This window comes from Felis catus, chromosome A1 (genome assembly GCF_018350175.1).
Source record: "Felis catus isolate Fca126 chromosome A1, F.catus_Fca126_mat1.0, whole genome shotgun sequence".
Lineage (NCBI taxonomy): Eukaryota > Metazoa > Chordata > Mammalia > Carnivora > Felidae > Felis > Felis catus.
Window position 1 is genome coordinate 91081118 of NC_058368.1, and position 18554 is coordinate 91099671.

General features: G+C 54.6%; 1 protein-coding gene across 1 annotated transcript in view; it reads left to right on the forward strand.

Annotated features, from left to right (window-relative positions):
* The window catches only part of ADAMTS2 (ADAM metallopeptidase with thrombospondin type 1 motif 2), a 245145-nt gene extending 228875 nt beyond the window's left edge, over positions 1–16270 (forward strand). Inside the window, exons 18-22 of the mRNA XM_023254116.2 lie at positions 1485–1617; positions 2375–2582; positions 3841–3970; positions 4792–4881; positions 12709–16270. Coding sequence (XP_023109884.2) covers positions 1485–1617; positions 2375–2582; positions 3841–3970; positions 4792–4881; positions 12709–13166 — 1019 coding nt within the window. The 3' untranslated portion in view covers positions 13167–16270. The remainder of the gene's footprint in view (positions 1–1484; positions 1618–2374; positions 2583–3840; positions 3971–4791; positions 4882–12708) is intronic.
* Positions 16271–18554: the final 2284 nt, after the last annotated feature.

The following is an 18554-nucleotide window of genomic DNA, read 5'->3' on the forward strand; positions in this document are numbered from 1 at the left end:
ACAAGGCAGGTGAGGAGGGACTTGGGCCGTGCTGGGGGTGGGTGAAGGGGCCCCCTCTGTGGGCCTTTGTTCATTCAGAAAGGTGTCCCTGCCCTCCTGGGGCAGGACTTCGTGCAGAGCGGCCCCACCTGCCCTGGACTTTGAAGAGTCCACAGTTGGGTGGGACAGACAGACAGGCAGGAAGTTCTGGTCCACCCCATGTGGTCGCCGCTCCCTGGGAGTTGGACGAGATGAGAAGCAGAAGCAGGTGGCCAGGACAGACCTCCCTCAGGATGCCACCTGGGGTCCCACATCTCGAGGACAGAGAGGAGTTTACCAAAGTGGGGAGACCCATCCTGGGGCCCAGGCAGGTGGACGGCTCCTTCTGGAGTGCTCCCACCTGGGTGGATGGCACCCCAACATTCTGTTGAGCCTCCCTGCCCCCCTGGAGTTTTTCAGCAACATGTCCTCCTGACTCTGTCTCCTATGTGTCTCTTGGACCCATCTTCCCAGTCCTGGCTCATTCTTGCTCCCTAGCTGGCCCTTGCGTGTCCACTGTCACCCCCAGAGTGCCCTATTAAAGGTCCCTTGCTGGTATCCCTTCCTGGCGTCATTAAGTTTTAGCAGCTCCCTCTGCTCTTGGGAGAAAAACAAGATTCTCCTTATGGCCTCTGTGGTCCAGGCAGCTTGCTGACCTCTCCCACTGCACTGGTGCCCCCACCCCTTGCTCACCAGGCCCTGGCCACACTGGCCTTAGCTGCTTTTCCTGGACATGCTGTGCTCCTGCCTCAGGGCCTTTGCACAGGCCGCCTACTCCCCAGAAGCCATTTTACTGCCCTCTCACAAAATCAGCATCCTTCCATTCTCTGCTTTCTGGAACACCTCCAGACACCCAGATTAGAGCAGGCTGCAGACAGCCCCTGCGACATGGACACAGTCACATTCTCTTGTGTCTTACCCACAGGCTAGGGTTTTGAGATCTTGCAGTTGCTGACGTATTGGGCTCTACAGTTCTCATGGGGGCTGCCCTGTGCAGTGTAGGATGTTGAGTAGCATCTCTGGCCTCTACTTGCTAGATGCAAGTCACACCCCTTACCCTGAGTGGTGACAACTAGGTGTACCAGGTATTGGCAGATGTCAAAATCGCCCCATTTGAGAACAGCTGCCCTAGGCTATGGCGGGAAGAGGCCATGTTTTTATGTTTAGCCACCTCCGGGCTCATCCTGAGTCCTCAGTGCGTGTGAATTCAAGATGGATTAAATGGCTAAGTGATGGAGAGGAAGCAGAGCCTTCCATTCTGCCCCAGGGAGGCAGCTTAGAGGCCAAGGAACAAGGCAGCCACTCTCCCTGGGCTCTCCCTTCACACGTATCCAAGGCCTGCCTCTGGCACACTGCCCCACCTCCCACCCCATCAGAAGGCTAGGCTGAATGGGGCTGAAGCTGCTTCTCCACATCCCCTGGAGGCCGCACTTGCCCCATGAGCCCCCTCGAGCTCTCGTCTTCAGGCTCCCAGTTCACCAAGTATGGCTGCCGCCGGAGGCTAGACCACAAGATGGTGCACCGAGCCTTCTGCGACGCCCTCACGAAGCCCAAAGCCATCCGCCGGGCTTGCAACCCACAGGAGTGCTCCCAGCCAGTGTGAGTTCCCCGGGGCCGCCCGGCTCTCCCAGCCCAGGGTCCCATGAGACAGGAGAAGGCAGACCCCCGGGGCTCCTGTGGAGGGAGGTGCGGGATCCAGGCCCTGAGCAGCTCTGGGCCTCACATTCCCTGCGACGTTTGGTGGATTCTTTCTCCCTCCCCCCATTTCATGGAGTCTAAGATGCTGTAGGCTGTATGGTGCATCCTTGCCTCGGACCTGCCGCACTGAAACTATAGCACGCATCTTAGACGTTGTGACATGTGGTAATGCTCGCATGGGAAACTGAGGCTCAGAGGGTACTGGCCTTGCTTCTGGTCCTGTGGTAGATGTCTCCCAGGCAACTCATTGCAGTGGTGGCGGTCTTGACCTTCTGGCCCAGATTCCCTTTGCGGGGCCCCCAGGGGAGAAGAGGGCTGGTAAACGGGCACATGGGGCTGCGTGGGGTGGGTGCTGGCAGAGTCCACACTGCTGCCCTGGAGGGTTTGTGATGTCGGCAGAAGCTGAGAAGGGACAGATCTGGGGCTCTCTGTGCTCTCCCCCCCCCCCCCGTCCCAACCAGGGTATCCCACCCAGCAGTGGGTGACTGTCACCTGCAGGACCTTGGACAGAGGCACGGCCAGGCTCTAGGACATGTTTGCAGAACGGGAAGATGCCTGGGGTAGGGGGGTGGGGGCGGGAAGCAGGCTGCTGCCATTGCTCTGGCGGGCTTTTTGGGGGTGGGGGGTGGGGGGTTGACCTGTTGCTCTGCCCCCACAGGTGGGTCACAGGGGAATGGGAGCCTTGCAGTCAGAGCTGTGGGCGGACGGGCACGCAGGCTCGCACCGTGCGCTGCATACAGCTGCTGCACAACAACACCACCCGCTCCGTGCACACCAAACACTGCAACGACGCCCGGCCCGAGGGCCGCCGGGCCTGCAACCGTGAGCTCTGCCCTGGCCGGTGGCGGGCCGGACCCTGGTCCCAGGTAAGCGGGCCCCATGTCCTCAGCCCCCAAACCAAGCTTGCGGGGGATTGAGGGGGTCAGGGAGCTCCACCTCAGTCTGGATGCAGTCCCTGCCCCGGGCCACATCCTGTAGGTCTCAGGGCACCAGTGGGGCTGCACGGCCAGTGCTCTGTCGAGAGACCAAGTAGAACGTGTCCACTCTGTAGGGCAGAGGCTGCCAGGTGCTACAGGAACCTGGAGTTCTAGGAGACAGAGGGTGGCCTGGACTCCAGGATACGAGGGGAGACCTGGGCTCTCATCCCTGAGGGCAGAGAAGGCCAGCCAAGCTTGCAGGAGGGAACATGAGCACGGGAGGCCTTGAACTTGGGCTGCAAAGAACAGTAAGGATGGTCTCGGGCTCAAGGAGCAGTCTAGGGGCAGGGCTGAGCTGACATGAGCAGGCCTGGGGGGTCGGAGTCCCCAACCCGACCAGCCTCGGGCTCACTGATTCATTGCAAGGACTCCCAGGACTGAGAAGTTGTTGTACTCACAGGTACAGGGTATTTCAGTGAAATCACAGTCAGCAAAGGGGAAAAGTGTGTGGCAAAGCCCAGAGGAAGCCAGGCACAAGCTTCCAGGCGTCTCCTCCCTGGGCTCCCAGGGACACCCTGGATTCTGTCAGCAACGGTGTGTGATGCCACACGTGAAATGCCGCCAGCCAGGGAAGCCCACGTGAGCCCGGGTGTCCAGGGTCTTCACTGCGTGGCTGACACTGGTTAGTCAGGTGGGGAGCTCACCGTAAATCACACTATTGGTACAGACTAACCGGCCAGACCAGTGCAGTGTGACCCGAGGCCTCGAGTCTTGCAGAAACACTCTGACCAGAGAGAACACTCCATGAACTTGGTTCCCCAGAGCTTCTCAAGTGCCAGTCCTGAAAGCAGGCCTTCCTTGGCACTCTGTAGGGTTTGAGCAATCTGGGTCGGCCGTGTCAGCCCGTCTCCCCACACAAGGTGAGGACTTGAGAATTCTCCCTGGGCCAGGCTGGGCCGAGCTGTGAGCCAAGCCAGGAGTCTGGGTGTGATGGCTTCTGCTGGCCTGCCCCCAAGCAGGGTGGTGGAGCCTCCAGAGATGGAGGTGGCTGCTGGAGGCTGGACAAGGCAGGACAGGCCTCTGACACATCCTCTACCCTCTGCCCCTCACCACCTTCCGCGTGTTACAGGGTTACATGTGTGGGGAGCTCTTTCAGGCCCAGCCAACCATGGGTTGGGGGCCCTGACTGGTGACTCTCCACCTGCAGTGCTCTGTGACCTGTGGCAATGGTACCCAGGAGCGGCCAGTGCTCTGCCGAACGGCGGATGACAACTTCGGGGTCTGCCAGGAGGAACGGCCTGAGACAGCCAGGATCTGCCGGCTGGGCCCCTGTCCCCGTAAGCCCCCCATCCCAGCCCCCAGTGTACAGCGGGTCCCGGGTGAGGGGGGCTGGTCCAGGCGAAGGCACCTCTCCCCACAACTGGCCAGACTCAGCATCTGTGAACTGGAAGGAGAAGCTGAGCCCTCCCAGGCCAGCGCAGGGATCGTTCCCCAGTTAGAAATGGAAGGGACTCTGCCATGCCTTCCTTGCTGGCACTCCCCGTTGGTCTGGGAGACAGAAGCAGATTCATGGTGACCACACAGTGGGGCTCAGCCAGATGTGGCACCCATGCCCATGTGAGCAGGGCTGCCTATGGGAGTAGGGGGTACCCATGGAAACTGGGGGTGCCTAGTGCCCTCTGAACAACCAGAACACCATCTGCATGCAGACACCTTGCCAAGTGCCATGTGCGTCACCTCTTTTGGTCCCAGAAATAGCTCAAGCCGTAGACCCCACCATGAATCCCATCTACAAAGGAGGGCATTCAGGGAGGTCAGATGTGCCCACCCAGCTGGGCAGGGGGATAGATCCAGGATTCACCTACTCCCCATGTTCCTGGGAGGCAGGCCAGGTGGGGCGGCTGGGAGCAATGCAGCAATAAGGAGGTGTGGCAGAGCCTTGGTGCTAGGTTGTAGCTGAGACTCAGGAGGCACGGTGGGGGGTGGGGACGAGCAGGAGGACTGGGTGGCTAGAGCCCATCTGTCTGAGGGGTCTTTGAATGCCGAGCTAGGGTGTCAGGGCCCTGGATGCCTAGGGCTATGGAGCGTCTCTTGCCTGGGGTGACCGTGCAGCCCAGCGTGGGGCCACGGCAGCCACAGCCCCTCCTCTTCCCTCTAGGAAACATCTCTGATCCTTCCAAGAAGAGCTACGTGGTTCAGTGGCTGTCCCGACCGGACCCCGACTCTCCAGTCCAGAAGACCTCGTCAAGTAACCGGCCCGTTTATAACTCTGCCTCTGCCCTCCAGTGCATGCCCTGCGCCCTGTGGAGCTTGCCGTGGGCTCCCCTCCTCTCTTTCTATGGAAAACTTCCCTGACTCTTCCTGAGCGCTCTCTCGGTTGAATCTGATTTCTCCGGGCCTCTGTGCTCGGCAGTCTCCTTTGGAGCCGCCCAGCCGGCTGCCTGGCCGGGAGGGCCCGCCTCTGCAGAGGCGTGGCCCCAGGGCAACTGGCCTCTTGTGGGGGGGCCGGGACCTGGTTGGTGATGGCGTGTAAAGGGGCAAAGATCTGTCTTGGTGCTGGAGGGGCCAGAGGCCAGAGTGCAAATGTGACCATTTGGTGACCACGTCTCGGGGCCACATCCCTGCAAGCTGGAGCTGCAGGTCAGAAGTCAAGGGGCAAGCCCACCGGTCCCCTTTCAAACACCGCCCACCAGCGAGGCGAGGCCAGAGGGGCTCTGGGGCGTGTTTTGTGCCGCTGAGCTGGGTGGCCCGGCCCTGAGATTCCGGGGGCGCGTCGGGAGCTTCCCGGCCGCCTCTGCTGTTGCTGCTGCTGCTGACCCTGTGCTGAGTGTGTCCTCCTGACTTGTGTGACTGTGGCCTGCTTCCTGTGGCCTTTGCGTCCAACTTACACAGCCCTTGGCCACCCCTCTCCCTGAGCCCCATCCCCTCGCGGGTTCGGGTTAAACAGAGACGGCGGGGAACGTGTCCCTCCAGTGGAACACTGGGACACACCGCCCCTTCCATTCTCTGTCCATTAGCTCCAATGGCCTTTTCTCATCGTGCACACATGACCCCATCCATAGAGGTGAGAGATTGAGAGAGAGGTTGAGAGAGAGAGAGAGAGAGAGAGAAACTGATGTGGATGCGGCCACCTACCAGTGTGAACAACTACAGAATTACCTCAATTTTTATTGCTTTTTTGCTTAGATAAAACTATGTAGAAAATGCCTTAAAGTTGAAAGGTAACAGATTTGGCTGCTAAGTCCAGCTTCAGAGCGGGGACGGGATCCAGGTATAGGAAGCAGGCAGTGGCAGGCCCAGGGGGAGGCAGTCCCGCTCATCCACTTTTCGCCCAGAGTAAGGTTTCCCAACCCAGAGGGCCTGACTCCCCTCTGGCCCTGGCGTCCTGTGCAGGGGACCCAGGTGTGCTGGCTCCAGCCAACACTGCAGAGAAGAGACCCACTCTGAGGCCATGCGGCCAGTCGGCACTGACTGTTTGCTGAGCCCCCCACCCCTATCCCGGGCGCTCCCCCAGTGCTGCCTTACCCAGAAGGCAGCGCGCCCGGCCCCTGGTGTGACCCGTGTAGCGCCCCCGCCCCAGCCCCCCTGCCACCTGCTAATGGCATCCCTGGGACCAGCACCCAGCCTCCTCCCCGGCTCCAACTACTGTTATGTACATACTCGGTGTGTAACGCGTACTAATTCTCACGACTGTTAACTTCCAACTTTGACTAGGCCACGCGAGTGACTCTGACTCTGGGAAGGTGCAATACGGTCCTGGGCATTGTGCTCTCTGTCTATATGCACTTTGGTTTATCAGGGATATTTTATTAGTGTTTTGTATGTATCCAATGACGTAATTAACATAGGCTCCATTGTCGTCGCTTTTCTGGTTTTTTTATGAGACAAAGTTTAGTGTGTGCCAAAGTGACTGTGGAAATGACCTTTTCTCCTCACTAATGATGGAAAGACTTTCCTGTCATGCATCCCACAAATAAACTCAATAAAAGTTCAGTGAAACTGGGTGCTTGGGTTTGGCACGCTGCTGGCTCCTTCTCTTCGCCTCCATAGCTGACGGCGCTGGCAGACCTGCGGGGACCCTTCTGTCGCATTAGTGACCGGGTTTCCGCTTCCAGTGACTCCCGCCACCCCCCATCCCCCTGCCCAATGTGGATATGTAGGGTCCCTCCCCCACTGAGGTGCATACCCCTGTCCCCAGGCATTTTTCAAAATGTGACAGCAGCCCATGAAGACACTCCACTATGATTTTGACTTTCGACTCATTCGTGCTGAATGAGCCCCTTTGAGGGAACGTCTGGGTTCTCTCCCCACAGATGGAAGTTTTTCACCATTGGGAAAGGGTCCCGGGGTGGGTTTCCCCTACCTCTGGGATCAGTGGAGTGGGAATGTGGGGTCAGTAGCCCAGATAGTGCTGGCCCAGGTCACCGCCCCCCAAGCCACCATTGGGCCACTGCCACCTGTTCAGGGAGGGAGAGGTGCCCATCTGGCCCAGGTCGGGGGCATGGGGCGGGAGAAGGGCCAGGCAGCGGCAGCTCCGGGCACCTGGCCTGTGCTTAGCCATGCCCGCCCGCGTCTCCACAGGCCTCGCGTCAGAAGCTGCAGGGCCTGGTGCATTGGCTCACCTCTGACAAGGGCCAGACAGCAGGTCGGGGTCCAACAGGGACCTCCTATCAGCGGGCTTCTCTCTCTTCCCTCTCCTATGGAGGGGATCCCGTGCCACAGAGGAGGGAGATCCTGAGAAAGGATGACATGGGGCCACCCGGTGTCATGGAAACAGTCTTGGAGTCACAGGGCCAGGTCCCGGGGGGCCAGCCTGCCAGTGCAGGTCGCGGTAGCGTGGCTGAATTCACTCTGCCCAGAGCTCTGGTCACTGAAAGGAATCCCAGCTCCAGAGACACAAGACCTTGAGAGACACAACTTCGTCTGAGAGAGCCGCGTCCACGCAGTGTCCCTTCCCAGATGGTTCAGGAGGAATCCCCGTGGAAGGGGCTTCCAGGCCAGAGCTGCAGGCAGGCCACCGACAGCCCAGGGGACCACACCAGGGACAGTCGTGGTGCGTGAGGGCCCTGCCGGGGGGCCCACGCTCCTGTACCCTGTGGCACGACCTTTTTGGATGGGGAAATGCTGCATGAGGCTCAATTGAGAAAAAGAGAGAACCAGGTTTTCTCCATCCTAGCCTTTCCCGAAGCGTGGGACACAGGGAGGTTTAATTCAGAGGGTGCGTAAATGTGGCCTGAATCCCCCCGCCTCTGAACAGCCCCTTCCTAGTTCCCTTCACCCTTCACGACGCTGGCACCCCCCTCACACTTGCTCGCTCTCTGCAGCCCGGAGCTGTGCAGGCGAGAGGGTCTCCCTTGCCATTTGAGGAATTAAACTTCGGGTGAAAAGTTTGTTTTCCTAATTAGGGTCACCTTTATTGATCACTGCTACTTGCCCGTGAATGGTGGTAGTGTAAGGTTTTCTTCTAAAATAAATGTTAAGTTAAAGAAAAAAAAGACATTAATTTAAAGGAGGAAACACAGGCAGGATTTGGCTGGAGCCAAGATTGGTGGGAATGGCCCACAAATGGCTTCAGTGTATGACAAGGGGTTTACTCTCAATGGTTTGTTGTTGGCTGGAAGGCAATAGGTCTTGCCAATTCATTGCTACCGGAAATGGCTGAAGACCAGGTACTAGGACACCGGAATCTTATTCTTGATGTAGTACAGATGCTTTGCCGGTCAGTGCCTCGGGCCACATCATGGGCCCTTTGGTGGTGTACTTCCCCTCATCTCAGAGGGCTGTCTGCTCAGTGATAAAACTGTTGGCATCCTTTTAAGAATGATTGGCACCTGGGTGGCTCAGTCGGTTGGGTGTCCGACTCTTGATTTCAGCTCAGGTCATGATCCCAGGGTTTGTGAGTTTGAGTCCCACATTGGGCTCTCTGCTGACAGCGTGGAGCCTGCTTAGGATTCTCTCTCTCCTCTCTGCCGCTCCCCCGCTTGCACTGTCTCTCTCAAAAATAAATAAATCTTAAAACAGAATGGTTCAGCAGGGGCAGGGGGCACCTGGGTGGCTCAGTCAGTTAAGTATCCGACTCTTGATTTCAGCTCAGGTCATGATCTCACAGTTCATGGGTTCGAACCCTGTGTCGGGCTGTGCACTGACAGCATGAAGCCCACTTGGGATTCTCTCTCTCCCTCTTTCTCTGACCCTTCCCCACTTGTGTGTGTACTGTCTCTCTCAAAATGAATAAACTTCAAAAAAAATGGGAATGATTATTTTGAAAAAGTTTCTAGGGTAATATTAGCATAGCCAAACTCCTGGCCTGTGGCTTTCTTAACTCTTTATTCATTCATTATCTTCATTTTTAAAAACTTAAAGTAATGCAGCCACCGTGCAGAGGAAAATAGACATAGAAGTCCAACCTGTAGGGCAGGTGAAGGGAGGCGCCCTGGAGACGGGGACCCTTGGCCCCCCAGCTGTCACCTGCCTGTTAGTTCCAAATCGTCCATTCACTCAGGGACATCTGTCCAGTGCTTTCTGTGTGAGGCTCTGACTCGGGCACTGGGAGGCTGCTGAGCTCCCGACCACAGGTCGGCAAACTTTTCTCTGAAAGGCCAGACAGTAATGGTTAAACCTTATGTACAAAACCAGGTGGAGGCACCCACTTGGACCGTGGGAGTAGCTGGCTGACCCCTGCCCTCTACAGAGGGGATGCTGGTTTCCCAGGATCTCAGCCTGGGGGGAGAGAAGTGAGGGGGAGGCTTAAGTCATTTATGTGAAGAAGGCGGCACAGGTGACAGGGGAGGGTGCTGCTGTGGGGCCAGGGTGGCCCCACTCCCGGCAGCATCACCAGGCCTAGCTCCATCTGTGTTTGTCGAGGCCCCTGCCCCCACCATGTCCAGCCGGGTTGGACAGCCAAAGCCAGGGGTGGGAGGACACCACCCCCTGCCTTGTCAGAAGTCTCGCTGTGTCTCTGGAGGGCTGTGATCAGTGGTTTTTACACCTGGTGGCTGCCAGAAAGGGGAGAAGGGTCAGGGGGTGGGGAAGGGGCCAGGTGGGGCTCCAAGCACTCCCGAGCTTCAAACAGGACCACTCCAATTTCCTCTGTCTCATACACTGGGCATCTGTAAGATTTTATCTGAGCATCCCAGGATCTTCTCACGTGATTTCTGGAATCGGCCCTTAGCACGAGGCCACCTGCCTTTCCCCCTCCACATCTTGAGCCTGCTTCTGGCTCTCTAGGTTGGGAAGGCCAAAGCTCTTCCTGAACAGCTGATCTGTGTTTACCTCTTTCACCTTGTGCATCACGCAGTCTGGCACATTTCCTCCTGATTTGGGCCACTCAGAAGGTTAGAGTCAAAGTTGGGTCCACCTCTGGTGGCATGTGCCTCTCTGTGTTCTTCATGCCTATCATGTTACTATTTTAAAATCCATAATTTCCCTGTTTTGGACTTCCTCAGTTATTCACGTGTGTCTTTTTTCAGATTGATATATTTCTGCATTGTCCGATTCACTGGTCTAGGCTCTGGGGCTAGAGAGGCATCTAAATATAGCTTGGGGCTCTGTCCTGTGGAACTTACTGGATAATGAAAACAGGTGACAGACACCTTATCTGACAACTAAATGTGAACTTGCCAACTGGGATAGAGTGTTGGGAGGGAGAGAACTTCCCAAGGGAGGGCAGGTGATTCTTGCCCGGAGATGTGTTTCAGCTGAGCCTAGAGGAGGAGAGGAGAGCAACTGAAGGAAGACAGAGGGCGTGGCCACAGTATGTGCAAAGGCCCTGTGGCCAGGGGGAGCCCAGTATAATGTAGGGGGTCAAGGCCTGAGTGAAGCTGGAGAGGTGAAGGAGACAGGTCCTCACCCTAAAATCAATGAGGGGCAATGCAGGGACTTCAATCAGGACAGTGACATGGTCACACCTTCAGTTGAAAAACAGCATTCTGACAAGAGCAGGATAGTGAACAAAAAGGAGAAAGAATTGAGATAGGTCAGCAGAAAGGAGGCTCTTACCACAGTGCAGACAAGAGGCAAAGCAGCTTGACCCATGGAGGTGGGAGAGAGGGGAAATGGACACACCTGAGAGTGTCTAGGAGGAAATACCAACAGACTTGGGGGTGAACAGACGGGGTGTGCCTGGGGTTCGGCTTATGCCCTGGAAAGGCCATTCTCTGAGACAGGTGGTGCCAGCCAAGGCCCTGGGGTTGCACTGGGCATGTGGAGTCTCAGGCACATTTGGGACCACAGGGGTTAGGGGGCTGTCCTATAGGCAGTCGTATCCGAGAGTCTGAAGCTCCAGGAATTTGGGGTTGGTGTCCGGTCAGGTGGGTCACCAGCCTGGAAGGGGAAATTATAGGCTGGAACAATGGGCAGGCAGTGGGCACCATCAGAACCTCCTGAATGGGAGAGGACCTGCTTATCTGTTACTGCGAGAAGTTTCTGTGGGCTAGCAGAGTCACAGACGTGGGTGTAGACAGTGCCCCGTGTTGGTGCACAGAGTAACTGCATCAGATGTGGTTTCTACCCATGGCTGCCTCTTCCTTCCCTTTGTCCTTCCCTCTTTCCTCCCCACTTCCTTTCTAGGAGACAAGGTCAAGGAGGGAGAGGGAGAGAAAGAGGAATGCGGCAGAGGTTGTGAGGGAAAGGTTTGAGATGCTCACTGCGGGGGTGGGGGGCGGGGGGCTCAGAGGGTGGCTTAACAGAGAGACACAAGTAGGCAGGTGGGCCCAGTGAGGCCAGGGATCAGGAATTTACACCGATCTGCTATTCCCTGTTATGTTGTCATAATGACTTATTCTTTCATGTTGAATGAATTCCTGCAAATCCTCTCAAATTCTGTGGAGTGAGGTGGTGAGGGAGAGGGAGGAGGGGAAGGAATTTGGGAAGAAGACGGGGGAGAGAGTAAGAGCAAGAACAAGGGTAGGAGGGGTTGTGTGGGTAGAACAACAGCTGACCTTGAACCACACGGGTTTGAAATTCACCAGTCCACTTACACATGGGATTTTTTTGATAAATACAGCACAGCACCCTAAATGTGTGTTTCTCTGCCTTACGATTTCCTTAATAACATTTTCTCTTCTCTGGCTTACTTTATTATGAGGATACAGTATACACTACATATATCATACAAAATCTGTGTCCACCCTGCTGTTTGTGTGGTCGGGAAGGCTCCTGGGCAAAGTAGACGGCTAGTAGTTAAGTTTGGGGCCAGTCAGATGTTGTATGTGGATTTCCAACTGTGTGGGTGGGGGTGGGGTGGCACCCCTAACCCCCACGTAGTTCAAGGGTCAACTGTGATACAGCTGCAGACAGTTGGAGCCCAGCCAGGAAGAAAACAGCTGTGCAGGGAGAGACACTGCCCTCTATAGAGGCTAGACCGCGGTGGCCGGCTTCTTGGGCGGGAAGGAAAGGAAAGGAAAGGACACACCGGGCAGGAGGACGAGCCTGTGTGAAAGGACCGGGTTTTGGAGCAGTCTGTTGGGGGATGGCCAGGAGCCCAGGGTGGCGGGGCTGTGCGATGGAGGCAGCAGTGAAGAGACATGAGGCTGGTGGGTAAGTTGAGGCAAGGGGAAGAAAGCCCAGACAGGTTTGGGTGAGGATGGGAACATATTGTGCAGGAAATGTGGTGAGGCTGCCGCCAAGTCTCTTGGATTTGTTCTATCGGGTTTTAGAAATCGGTCCCCTCAGTTTCAATTTTGTCATAGTCAACGGCCTAGAGATGACTGCAGGGCCGACCTCCGCCACAGGATCTCATTGGGGTTACCAGTGGGATGTCAGAGATTAACCTGATGCAGTCCCATTCTTTCACAGGAATCACTCCCCAGGCCTCATTTCTGTCTGGGACTCTAAGAGATACAGAAAACCCCAGGGGCCTGCCTGGAGGCAGGGAGCACCGCTCACAGCTTGTGTGGCCGCGCTCTGCTGCAGCGCTGCTGACATCAGGACCACACGCACTTTCCGCGTGAGCTCGCTTGCCTCTGTGCTGTCTCTGGGCTCTTTCAAACGCCTCCTCCTGCTTCCCCTGGGGGGAACGAGGCCCCCCCACCTTATCCTGTCCTTTGGTTATGTGCTTCCCGCTTTTCTCTTTCAGAGGCCCGCTGCCAAGGCGACAAGTCAATGTTCTGTAGGATGGAAGTCTTGTCGCGCTATTGCTCCATCCCAGGCTACAACAGGCTGTGCTGCAGATCCTGTAACCTGCACGACAACCTCACCGATGTGGATGACAGGGCGGAGCTGCCACCTGGGAAGAACAACGACATTGAAGACCTCGTGCCCACCCTCCCGGTGCCCACCCTCGTCATGGAGGTGCGGCCTCCGCCGGGCACACCCTTGCAGGTGCCCCTCAACACCTCCAGCGCCAACGGCACTGAGGATCACCCAGACACCAACGCAGTTGACGTGCCCTACAAAATCAACGGCCTGGATGAGGAAGGCCAGCCACCCAACCTGATCCCTCGACGACCGAGCCCGTATGAAAAGACCAGAAACCAGAGAATCCAAGAGCTCATCGATGAGATGAGGAAGAAAGAGATGCTCGGGAAGTTCTAATAAAATGGAAAGATAGCATCAATAGCATTTTTTTTCTTGCTTATAGATTATATTCCATGGGATGGCAGATCGTGGAGAGGAAGTGAAAATGTCTGATTCCAACAGGTTTTAAGAAAACAAAGAGGAGAATGACATAAACATCTATACATGTGGTTGTGAGCGCGGGGCAGCTAGGTTCACGCATGTGTTTGTGTCCCAGCTCTGGAATGTTCTAAGTCCTGTCCTGGGGTTGGGTGTGGAGCGGGGAGAGGAAACACGTGCCCCAAGTTTCTGAGCAGTGATTGGGAATCTTCCTGTCCTTGGTGGTGACAGCCCTTCTGGAGAACATTCTGGAGAAATGTTCTGCAGGAACATTTCCTACCAATCCCCAGACCGAGGCACAAGCCCCATGGGGAACTCTTATTAGGAGAAACAGTGATTTGTTTACTAATTGACCAGTCACTGAGATGAGCACAATGAAGTGGAGGCCGTGAACTTGAAAGTTCGTGACGTCAAGGGCCGGGCAGGTGTCGAGGATGAGTGTGGCAGCCCATGGGGAACTGTGACCAACCTGAGAGCTGCACCCCACTAGTGCTGCTTTTGGGTTCCAGCCACTGCTGCCTCTGTGACCGCAGGCTCCTGGGGCCAGATAGGGTGCTTTCAGTAGAAGTCTAGATTTGCATGCGAAATCCTCAATCCTAAAAGTTCAACCCAAAATATTTCCGGGGGGCGGGGGACTTCTGGAAGGTCTTTTAGGGTCTAGAGCCACCAGGCTGCAGCCTCTGGTCTCCAGGCTCGGCCAGACGCAGTCTCTCGAAGTAACGACTTAAGGAAGGAAAGCCATCTGGCCCGACTGGCGCTCAGGCACTGTGTCTGACTCAGCCCACCCTGAGCTGCGAAGCTGTCTGCTTCTTCCCCAGAAGGTACGGAGAATCCTGTAACTAACTGGACTTGATCTGAACAGTGGGCTGCCTTTCCTACAGGAGGAGAAGACCGCAGGGTGCACTCTCCGGCTCTCCCAGGCCTCTTTCCTATCGGCTCACCCGGCCTGCGTGCTGCCTCTTGGCCAGACTGGCCTTGGCCCCGGGGCTCCCCAGGGGAGGCTCTCCCTCCCCAAGTGCGTTGGAAGAATGAGGAGGGCATGCGCTCTGCTGGATAGTCCAGCAACTTTCCCAGAGGGGAGAGAAGGGGAGTGGCTGTGCTCTGGGTTCTGAGATGGTGCTCTGCCTGCTCAGGTTTGCTCCTAAAGACGAAGGCCAGCTTCTATTGCCTGCAGGGATGGGGCGGGGGGGGGGGGGGGGGGAGGTGGCCTTGCTCTGTCTCGCCCTGCTCCATTCCTTGGCAGTTCCAGCAGTGAACTGTAAGATTTGGCCTCCCATGAGAAGCACGGGGTGGGGGGTGGGGAGAGCCTGCTTTATCTTGTGCTGCTCCTAAGCTTTGACAACTTCTCTTTTCAGCATAACGGTGCTTTGTGAGCAAGATGTGAATTGAGAGAAGCAGGAAGGGAGGGGGAAGGTGGACGGGAGGATGGCGACTAATTTTTACCTCTCCCTGCATTGATATTTTGTGAACATGTGGCTTGCTTAAACTTCCCCAAATTATGAGACCCAGGGGGCACTTCAGCTGCTTAGCTGGGCCAAGCCTGACACATGATTCTGAAGCTTTTTATGTCTAGGAAGGTTCTAGAGCCTTTGTATTCTCACCAGTCATAGATTTTAGAGAGCTCTTTTCTGTTTCGTTCCCCATTTTATGGATGAGAACACTGAGGTTCAGGAGAATACCATGATGGCTACTTATACTGAGTCTGAGGTGCTAGGTATGTTTGATTCTGTGCACGCGTGCGGGTGTCTGTCTGTGTGTGATCTAGGGCCAAAGTGAGGGTGTAGGAACCAGTGAGAGCGATATTTGGGATGATGCCTATCTTCTGACTGGCAGTAACTAGCCTCCCCAACCCCCGCCTGTGCCAGCCGCCTCCCTCCTCTCTGCCATCTTGTCCCACACATACTCCTGCATGTGCTGGTGTCTCAGAGGAGCTTGCTGGCTTCTAAGAAGCAAACTGGAGAAAACATTCTTGGAGATCTCTCACGGTATCACCTCTTTGACATATGTGGTGTAACGTACTTTTGCAATCCTGTCTCTCTATAATCAGGAAAGGGGTGTCTCAGTTTTCTCTCACTGGTTGACCCCTGGCAGCTGGTGCTATTACTCACAGGCTGAAGGACTGGGTAGCTCTTGCTTGGGTCTGTCCTGGGATACAGAGGAAATTCAGGGTGACTGACCCTCACCAGAGAGTATCACTCAGTTTACCCAGCCTGGGGGCCTCAGGATGGGAACAGTCCATTCCCAGATCCCAACAAAGCAGGGCTGCATGTCTCGGGGACTGGAAGCCTTTGGGGAGAGGCCCCAGGTGGGACACCCCCAGGGTACCTGTCTTCTTCTGGAAGGAGGGACATGCCCCCCTGGGAACTGTAGGCCGGCATGGCCACCACCCCATGTGATACTCAGTACCTGGGGTCATATACCCACAGGGCTCTCTAGAACTAGACAGTCCTCAGGGGTCTCTCTGTCTAAGGAACACAAGGTTTACCAGACTTCGAGAAACTCATCTCCACTGAGCTTGGGACCAGTCGGAGAGCCAGCTTAGCCACAGTCCCATGACCTTTCAGAGCCAGCATCCATGTTGGGGGGCTCCCGCAGCCTGCAGGCCAAGAAGATTTCCTAGCTGGCATTCTGGAACAGCACGCTGAGAACTCAGAGGTCCCCTCTGACTGCGGCTCCAGAAAACTACGTTTGTGGGGAGACAACCTGCTGGGGTTTGGGGACTTGGCTCTCTGATCTACTCCTTTTGGAAAACCCATGGAATTTCCTGTATAAGCCTTTTGTTTGTATTTTAAGGTTGTTTGTTTGGAGTCTATACATGGTGCTCAGCAGCAGTCTCTATCAGGTGAAGCATGATGACTATGTAGCCAGGCAGCCGCCACACGAAAAATCATCATGGTGCTGAACTCAAATCACAGCATTTTATCTTATCCATCACAGCAATCAACGTATTTGTTTTCTGTATAGAAAAGTTTGGCTTCTTGATTTTATAACTTATTAAAGTTGAAATGTCTGTGTATTTTGCACACCATGCCTGCGTTTGTTTGTTACCTTGACTACACTACCCATGTCTTCAGCCTACACTTGGGTGGGGGGAGGGATGTGCTGCCCTCACAAGGGGGGGATGGGGCCACCAGGAGGCCCCGAACCTACTGGCTAGGCCAACTGCTCAAGTCGGGACCCTGTGCCTGGCAAGGGGCCCCCAGAAGGACAGGTCTCTGCTCCCAGATCCCCAGGGAGTTGGCTGTCCAGGAGACACCACTTAGCGGGTTGCTTCCAAGCAAACCTTTAGTTCCAGGAGAAGATGAAAAATCTCCTGACTCCTCCTCCTCCCTGATTCCGACCCCTTCTCTCCTATAATTAGGGTTTCCAGAAACAACACTAGATGCTGAGTTACATTCAAATTTCAGAGAAACAAATCACATTTTAGTATAAAATTGGGACACACTTGAAAAATTATTTGTGGTTTCTCTGAAGTTCAAATTTATCTGGGAGTCCTATGTGTTCGTTTGCTAAATGTGGTAATCGCCCCCCCCCCAATCAATATTCCACTTTTAAAGACAAGCCCATTCTGGCTGGCCCTTGGATAGTATCAGGTGTCGGGAGGAGGGAGTTGAAGGAAGGAAGAGATTTCTTTTAACACCCCCAGCCACAGAGGAGGCAGACAGGTCGTGTGGGCAGTGCTGGGGAGAGGGGCCAATCTTACCAGTTTGCACTGAGGTTGGAGGTGGCTTTGGAGTACACAGGATTTCTCATCTTGTTCTTCATTGTAACCTGTTTTGACTCCATTATTACAGTGCAGTTAGTCCTTTACAATGGGGGGAGAGGGACATGGGATGGGTGTGAGTGTGTGTATTAGGAGAGAGGGCAAAGCAGAGTTGGGGGAGCAGAACTGGCTGAAACTAGGTATTTGCAAAGGTGTTTCCGTAACTGGGTGACCAGGCGAAGTCATTTCAGACAGGCCTAGGTTATAGAGGGAATGGTAGGCAAGGATGCTCTGTGCTTTCTGAAGAATGTTGATAAATGGTTAGGAGGAGCAAGGTGACATTACAGGTATTGGCCACCACTCTCTCCTCTACACACCATGTAAGTCCCTGACCCCCAGGCACAGAGCAGGCACGCATGGTCATACTCATGGCTGATGCCCTACTGAGCGCATCCTTAGCCCAGGGGAACATAGTTGTCCCCCATTTAGAGGCCATGTGGCCAGTCTCTCTGAACTTCATGACCCCACACTGTTTCTTCACTGCGCTGAGTTTAGATGCTCCTATGCCATACTCCCACTGCTTTATACCCAAAAATTCATATGCCCACCCCCAATCATGCATATGTGTTGGAGGGGCCTTTCTTGCACCCTCCACGCTGCTACATAGAAGCTTTTACATCCACTCGTGGCAGGTGGAGACTGGACAGACAGATGCCAGGAAGTGTTTGCCTTTCAGAATGAGACTTCCACATTGTTCTCTTTGAGGGCTCCCCCAGGGACGAACCTCAAATACACGTAAAAGACACACGAATACACCACCTCAGTGAACCAAAACAACTAGTACCTTGGTTCAACTAAGGTTCTTCTAGTTTAGATCTAGTTTAGATCTTCTAGCTTAGATCACTGACTTTCAGCCTTTCTTTTTTTAAATTCTACATATTTATGGCTGTAAATTTCCCTGTAAGCACAGCATTAGCTATACCCCCACGTTTTAATATTTCATACATTTATTATCATTCTATCCCAAATATTTTCTAACTTCCATTGTGACTCCTTCTTTGACCTAAGAGTTATTTTAAATCCTGCTGCTTAATTTCCAAACATTAGGGGTTATCTAGTTATGGACTATTATAGATTTTTAGCTCTTTTATGGTAGTCAGAAAATATTTTCTGAAAGATTTCAGCCCTTTGAAATTTGTTGAAGCTCATTTTATGACTCATGATGTGGTTTTTCTAAGCATTATCCATGTACTTGAAAAGAATTTGTAACTGGAGGTTGTTGGATATAGTATCCCATCTATGTCCATTAGGTCAAATTTGTTAATTTGTTGTTCAAATATTTTCTCTCCATTGTGTTGTCTTCTTGTTCTATTGTTGTGATAGAAAGTTGTTTTAATACCTCCCACCAGTTGTGGCTTTTTCTATTTCTCCTTGCAGCTTAATCAATTTTTATCCTTCTTTAAAAAAATAAGCCAGGGGTGGTTGGGTGGCTCAGTCGGTTAAGCGTCCGACTTCAGCTCAGGTCATGATCTCTCAGCTCATGAGTTCGAGCCCCACATTGGGCTCTGTGCTGACAGCTTGGAGCCTGGAGCCTGCTTCAGATT